The sequence below is a fragment of the Triticum aestivum genome, chromosome 4A (genome assembly GCF_018294505.1).
Source record: "Triticum aestivum cultivar Chinese Spring chromosome 4A, IWGSC CS RefSeq v2.1, whole genome shotgun sequence".
NCBI classification, from domain to species: Eukaryota; Viridiplantae; Streptophyta; class Magnoliopsida; order Poales; family Poaceae; genus Triticum; species Triticum aestivum.
In genome coordinates this window covers 468,256,125-468,263,541 of record NC_057803.1, presented here as the reverse complement: position 1 = coordinate 468,263,541, position 7,417 = coordinate 468,256,125, and the positions used below count along the sequence as shown (strand labels likewise).

Here is a 7,417-nt window from a genome sequence, read left to right as displayed (position 1 = left end):
TCCCTCATTTAAGTTGAGCAAACCTTTTAGTAAACAGTCAGAAAATCGTCATGTTAAGATCTAGCAGACCGGTGCACCACAACAAAGACGTTGAACTTAACAAAAATAAGAGAGCGGGTGGGGCACATCCCAAAAAAGGCCATCAAAGGACGGCAGCATGGATGGGAGGAGTAAACCCAATCGCCAGGGTGCTAGAGATACCCCTAATATAAGGCTATTCATGGTGATAGTCAATTAACCAGGTTCTAATTCTAACTATAATGAAAAACAATTGTCGACGGATTTTTTTTTAAATGAGGTAACCATACCCACATGGTAGCAAGCACGATTGGCCAGGATAGGACATTTGGACACTTGCCAATCCATCACAATCAGAGCTCTCCTATCTCCTCCACCTCCCGTGAGGAGGAGACAGCCTCTCCACCTGAGCAACACAAGAATTTTATCCGCTTAACTGCTGCCCGTCGCAAATGGAGGCAGCGGCAGCAGCGGCTAGCTCCTCTGTCCTGCTGTCATTTTCCAGCCCGGGGAGATCAACGGCGGCTACCTTCCTCCGCCTCTCCACGGCGTCGCCTCGCATCACATGCTCCGCCACACAGCAGCTTCCCCTCGCTGCGCCATGGTTGTTAACCTCCGACAAGAGCAGCAGCAGAAGAAGAAGCATCTTGTCGCTGAGGTGCTCCTCCGCTTCCACCGGCAGCCCGTCGGCCGTCGTCTCTTCGGAACGATGGATTCTTGAGCCCGCAGGTCCGTCTCTCTCCCTGTCTGACATTAACAAATGACCATCCGTGATAAGTAGCGCATGAATTATCGAGCATCGCCGCTGGTTTCAGGAGACGGCGACTGGAAACACATCGGCTACCGCGTCGCTCGGCCCGGCGCCATGGAGATCGCCTCCGTACGTGCTCTTCGTCGATTCCTGTTCTCCCGTTCGTGCTGATCATGTACATTTTGCAACAAAAAATACAAAAGTGTTGGTGATGGTAAGCATGACAGGCGTCCTGTTCATCTCAGGAAGCGATAACCGTGGGACGAGTTCCGGAGAACGCCGACGTCGTCATCCCCGTCGCGACAGGTGATCGATCTCTTCTCTTGGGTGTTTCGTTTTAGTCAAGGCGTCTGGTTTGCTGGTGATCTGAGAGTCTCTGAGCTGCCGCTGCTGCTGCAGTTTCTGGGGTGCACGCTCGGCTGGAGAAGAAGGACGGGAACCTGGTGGTCACGGACATGGACAGCACCAACGGCACCTACGTCAACGAGAGGAAGCTGGTGCCCGGATTCCCGGTTGCCGTCCAACCCGGGAGCCTCCTCATCTTCGGTACTACTCCCCTTTGCGTTCACTTCTCACTATTGATCAAAATGCCGGCAGCACACTTATTCAGTGCGGTTACACTCCATGCTTACTTAATCCTCTCAGTTAAAATGCTGGCATACTCTTTCAACCAAAATGCCTCCCCGATTAAATCGTCAAATAAAGTTCAGTGGTACCCCTAAAATTTCTCCTCCCTATCTCAAAAACCCAGGACTCTCCTAGTAAGATTCAGAACAAAAATTTGTTCAATTCTAGTAGTTCCCCTATTCTATATTTTAACAATATGTTGTACAGTAGATTGCTGTGATGGAAAACATTTTTTTTATATTTTTTGCCAAGCAATGAAAAATTGAATAAATTGAGTTGGAGTGAAGCACAATAAGCCGTTGCAGATGTAGCCATTTGAACTGACTGTAACCGCTTCAAATGGTAGTTATAGGAATACAGTCACAAGCAACAACAAACAATAAGAAACCGGTACATATATCAAGCAAATTCTATCACTTTCACTTTTTTCTCGAAACGGAGGTAAAAGATTTGCCTCATCTATTAAATAAGGAGAGTTAGGCCTCTTTTGATTCATAGGATAGGATTAGGAATTTTATAGGAAACGAGATGTCATTTGGTTGACACCAAAGGAATTTTTTCATTGAGTCTAGCCTCATTTTTATTTTCCTATGAAATGTGAAGGATATGAACCAATCCTATGTAGGAATAGGAATCTATTCCTATGAACCAAAGGACTCTAAAGGAAAAAAATCCTATAAGAATCCTATCCTCTAAAATTCCTATAAAATTCCTTCAAACCAAAGGAGGCCTAGAGTTTTACATAACCCCCTACACACAAGCCGCATGAAACTTGCTCGCACAAAATTACAGTCCAAGTTTCTTTGCGCCAGGAGAAACCAATAACTTTGCTTCTTCAAGAATGGATCTAAGAACAGGTGGTGGAGCAAAGTTTTGACGAAACACTCTAGCTTTCCGCTCGTTCCAAACGGTCCACAAGATAAGCATGGTGAGGAAGGCCATGGCATGTCAGTTTGGCTGTCTGTTATTGGTTTTTTTGCCCCACCGCTCATTGACAGATTCATCAAGATGCCACCCAGAGGTGTTGATCTGAGCTAGCCCAAGCTTCTCGATGATAGATATCCTAAGCGTGTGCCGACACTTTCTCTCTTTAGAAAAACCACACTAAGCAGAGCAATGAGTTTTATCCTCCCTGCAAACACACATCCCCTTTCCCTCCCAGCACAGAGCAGAGCACACGGTAGCAGCAGATACAGATAATTAGCAATTGGTTAGATGCAATTAGCCCTTATATATGGCTATCACTAAGACCAGCGGTTGCAGTCAGCACAAATCGCTAACTATCAGCAGCAAACAGGCATAACTAACCCACCGTGGCCTCTCCTCCACCGAGCCCTTTCTGTCAATCTCACCGCCGCCCCGGGGAAAGAAGATGAACTGAAGACACTCAGGGAGCGGGTCGGGTTTGCTTCCGCAATAAGAGAAGGGGGAGAGAGCATGTTTTCATGGAGCCCGGTAAATGGAAAGGAGGCTGGGGAATGTTGATTATCAAGGAGGAAGCGGAACTGCTGGAGATCATTGTGCACTTCTAGCAGAGTTTTTTGCTCGTCGAACTAGACATTTTCACTGCACTACGTGCATTTGAGTTTGACACTTTCACTACACTACTCTTTTGACGAATTGCTTCTATCTCAGGTGACATCCACTTGGCAATGTTTCGGGTGAGGAAGGAGATTGTCGATGTGCCAGCCAAGGCCACCAAAGATGACCAGCAGGAATCTGAGACTGTGCTGGCAAGTGCAGTTCAAGAAACAAGCTAGTGTACCTTACCTTTCAAAATAAGGGTGCAAAATAGTGCATCATGGTAATATACAGTCTCCGTCTCTGGATCGACAAAATATGTAGCTAGGCAGAAATAGCTTGCGAGTAAACCCATACAATTTTTGCAAAGCATAGGCAGATTGTTTCTGCTTTATCAATGTCCAACAACCATGGAATGGCAAACGGGACAGAGCCAATACAAGCTGTGTTGGAAAGCATTTCAAGCAATTCGTTTTCAAAACTAGTGTCAGACTGGCATTATAAACACGTAATCTACAGATAAAATAGGTTATAACAGAGCTGACAAAGAAGGAAATGCTGGTCAGCTCTTCAGTGATCTAAATGCTCTGAAATGTGAGCCCGCTATAATATCAGGTTCATAGAATAGGTATATCACAGGAATACAAAACTTGCAGGGAATGAGATGCCATTGCAGGAGATGAGATGACATGTATCTCAAATCCTATGATTAGGAATAGGAAATAATATTTTCCATGAGTCTAGGCTAATGCTTATTTTCCTGTGAAATAATTCCTGTCTATGAATAGGAATGTATATTCCTACAAACCAAAGGGCTCTAAAGGAAATGAGGCCTAAGAGGTAGGGCAACAAATGGGATTGTTAGGATTGGTTTCTCTCCACACAGATGAAGTAACACTCAACTACTGTATCAGAATGGGCACCATAAAAGCAAACCTACCGAAGAGACACGAGGAAATGCTGACCCTTTGCTAATCTAGGTAGAAAATGCTTTAAAGCACCAAAAGGCCAAAGCACAAGGCGCATAAACTGGGTCATGAATCGCCGAATCACCATAACTGGGAAAGATATACATCATATTAGCATCAATGATGACAACAACATGCATGATATCTTATACGATTTCTAGCGGACAGATCACTAATCTTGGCGGTGGATACAGATAAATAGCAGAACCAAACTATTAAGAAACTGTAAGATCACAGCAACAGAAGCATGAATCTACAAAGCTACTAGCAGCCTAGGGGCATGTTTGATTTATATACCTCCAAACTGCGATAGAAAGTTAAGTATTACTGTAGATGGTTGGCAAATTTTCCAATCCACGAAATGATTGGCATATCGCAACTCTTGTTATGTGCAAAAGGTTGCACCATCAGATCAACTAAAATTCACGGGCAAAGAGGTCCAAGCAATTAAGAAAACTTTATCTTAACGTCCAGTCTCATCATTAACATAAGATAAACATAGCATAATCCCTTTAACTAGGCATGAAGCAAAATGATATTGCACGGGCACCTCAGAATCCATTTCATCGACCAAAAGATGGGAAACTACTAGCAGAAAATGTAGATAGATAAGTAGACAAGCAGTACGCCACCACCGCCATACCCAAGAGGACTTCTCGCAGAGATCAACGGTAAGACTTCTGGAAACGCGCGCGGGCGCCACGACCGCCGAACTTCTTGGGCTCGCAACGGCGCGGGTCGGCGACGAGGAGCGTCCGGTCGTAGCGGGCGAAGATCTCCTTCACCTCCTTCTTGGCCGCCTCGTCGACGTACTTCTGGTAGTAGGCGACGAGGGACTTGGCGATGGCCTGGCGGATGGAGTAGATCTGGCTCGTCTTCCCGCCGCCGCGGACGCGAATCCTCATGTCGATGTCCTTGAAGCGCGACCTACCGGCGAGCAGGATCGGCTCGAAGGCCTTGAGGCGGAGCATCTCGGGGCGGATGAGCTCGATGGGGGCGCCGTTGACCTTGATGAGGCCGCGGCCGGGCTTGCAGTAGGCCACGGCGACGGCGGTCTTCTTCCGGCCGAAGCACTGGACGGTGCCCGGCGTCGGGCGGGTGAGAACGGCTGCCATGGTGGCTGCGGCGGTGTCCTGGGATTGCTGTGAGCGCGGTGGTGTGCTTGGTTGCGGCTAGCGCAGCGGCGCGGCGGGGTTTTGGGTGGCGGCGGAGAGGCGACGAAGAAGACGAGAGGTCGTTTATATAGCGTGGAGGCGTTAGGGTTCCGGGCAGCAGTATCTATGACATGTGGGACCATGCTGAAAGGATCTGGGCTGAGAGGAATCAGTTGGACTCTATGTGGGCCTTGAACACAGGGCTTCTTCCAGCCTGTGGGGATTTTGAAGTCGGAAGAAGTCCAGTTTTCACCCCAAATGTGGCCCGATGGACGAATACCCCCCTCAAGTCCAATTTGGTATGATTTTAACCCCCAAATTCTTAAAACCAGATAAATCTTTCCCTAGGCGGTTTTGCTGCTGATTTTAGGCGGTTTCTGGTTTGATCTTGTGATGTGGCTTGCTCCTTTGCTCTCTCCTAGTCGTTTCGCCCCTTCTTGCCAGCTGCCGTCGGCGCCGCCGCCATGGGCAGGAAAGATACAAACTGCTGTCGTGCATGGAACAGTCTCGTCAGAGTGATGTCTGGCTTCTGACGCCACCGTCAAGGCACAAGGTCACCACCAACGGCAAGTTGGCAACGAGTCCAGCCGCGCCGAGCTACGCGAGGCCGCCGTCCTCCAGCACGCCGCGATGGCCAACCTCATGGGCCTCCTCCGCAGGCTCAGTGATATCACGTAGTATGTTGCTCTCCTTAATTTTGGCTTTATGTACGTGTGTGCTACTGTCTGAAACTGAACTAGCTTTCTTTATCTTGTTCAGGCTCGCCGCAGATGTGTTCCACGACCTGCACGACCATGCCACGACCACGTCTTCGCGGGCACGTGGCCTCACGCTGCAGGCGCAGTAGCTTGACGCAAAGCTACCGCTCGTTGAGGAACGTCTCTGTCGACGTGAGAACAAATGACTCTTCTTCCTGCAACAGGATGTTGTCGTTGCTTGTAGCATTCATACGTCTTGTAGTAAGCAGACCAAGGACGAGGGCGAAATTAGGGTTGAGGAATTGGACAGCGGCGACTGCTAGTCTTTGACGAGGAGGCAGACCAAGGACGAGGACGAAATTAGGGTTGAGGAATTGGACAGCGGCGGCTGCTAGTTTTTGACGAGGAGGCAGACCAAGGACGAGGACGAAATTAGGGTTGAGGAATTAGACAGCGGCGACTGCTAGTCTGCTACAGCCGTGTCATCGTCACCTCGCTAATATTCAAGAAGGAAGGGAGTGATGGGAGAAGGAATCAAGAGACTGGTTTGGTCAGTCCGACCAAGAAAAAAGCAGCCCCATGCCACATCATAATTGTCATGCCTTATCATCTATAAAACCGCCTAAAATCTGACAAATCAGCCACAAAACCACTCAAGGGGAAGATTTATCCGGTTTTAAGAATTTTGGGGTCAAAATCATACCAAATAAGAGTTCAGGGGGGTATTTGTCCATCCAACCACATTTAGGTGTGAAAATGGACTTCTTTCTTTGAAGTACAGTGACTGGTGAGGTGGAGGAGCAGGGAACTGGGGTTTCGGCCCAAGCACTATTTGAACAAACCCGAGCGAGGCGTGCGGCGTTGGCATCATTGTCACCACTCTGCAAGAAGGATGTCTAGGGTATGAGGCGGATAGAGCAATATCATATTCATACCATATAGTCAACGGATACAAAATGAAGGAAATATGCCCTAGAGGCAATAATAAAGTTATTATTTATTTCCTCATATCATGATAAATGTTTATTATTCATGCTAGAATTGTATTAACCGGAAACATAATACATGTGTGAATACATAGACAAACATAGAGTCACTAGTATGCCTCTACTTGACTAGCTCATTGATCAAAGATGGTTGAGTTTCCTAGCCATAGACATGAGTTGTCATTTGATTAACGGGATCACATCATTAGGAGAATGATGTGATTGACGTGAGCCATTCTGTTAGCTTAGCACTTGATCGTTTAGTATGTTGATATTGCTTTCTTCATGACTTATACATGTTCCTATGACTATGAGATTATGTAACTCTCGAATACCGGAGGAACACTTTGTGTGCTACCAAACGTCACAACGTAACTGGGTGATTATAAAGGTGCTCTACAGGTGTCTCCGATGGTGTTCGTTGAGTTGGCATAGATCGAAAATAGAATTTGTCACTCCGATTGTCGGAGAGGTATCTCTAGGCCCTCTCGGTAATGCACATCACTATAAGCCTTACAAGCAATGTGTAACACCCACGATGCGGCTATATCTCCCACGTGTCGGAGCACGACTTAGAGGCATAACCGCATAGTAGGCATGTCGCAAGAGGGGTAATCTTTACACATCCCATGTACTGAATAAGAAAGGGATAAGGAATTGGCTTACAATTGCCACTTCACACAATACATAAATA

General features: G+C 47.2%; 2 protein-coding genes across 2 annotated transcripts; one reads left to right on the top strand and one right to left on the bottom strand.

The window, feature by feature from the left end:
- The first annotated feature begins 337 nt into the window (after nucleotides 1-337).
- On the top strand, nucleotides 338-3,385 carry LOC123086418 (zeaxanthin epoxidase, chloroplastic). The gene is made up of 5 exons (XM_044508182.1): nucleotides 338-747; nucleotides 834-898; nucleotides 1,015-1,075; nucleotides 1,169-1,315; nucleotides 3,032-3,385. The coding sequence occupies exons 1-5, from the start codon at nucleotides 471-473 to the stop codon at nucleotides 3,154-3,156; spliced, it is 675 nt and encodes a 224-aa protein (XP_044364117.1). The 5' UTR covers nucleotides 338-470; the 3' UTR covers nucleotides 3,157-3,385.
- A 938-nt stretch (nucleotides 3,386-4,323) lies between these two features.
- On the bottom strand, nucleotides 4,324-5,118 carry LOC123086419 (40S ribosomal protein S16). Its single transcript, XM_044508183.1, has one exon. The coding sequence runs from the start codon at nucleotides 4,998-5,000 to the stop codon at nucleotides 4,551-4,553; it is 450 nt and encodes a 149-aa protein (XP_044364118.1). The 5' UTR covers nucleotides 5,001-5,118; the 3' UTR covers nucleotides 4,324-4,550.
- Nucleotides 5,119-7,417: the final 2,299 nt, after the last annotated feature.

Coding starts and splice junctions, on each gene's coding strand:
- LOC123086418 (XM_044508182.1), top strand. CDS start 471: ATGGAGGCAGCGGCAGCAGCGGCTAGCTCCTCTGTCCTGCTGTCATTT. Junction 899..1,014: donor GCGCCATGGAGATCGCCTCC/GTACGTGCTCTT, acceptor TGTTCATCTCAG/GAAGCGATAACCGTGGGACG. Junction 1,076..1,168: donor CGTCATCCCCGTCGCGACAG/GTGATCGATCTC, acceptor CTGCTGCTGCAG/TTTCTGGGGTGCACGCTCGG.
- LOC123086419 (XM_044508183.1), bottom strand. CDS start 5,000: ATGGCAGCCGTTCTCACCCGCCCGACGCCGGGCACCGTCCAGTGCTTC.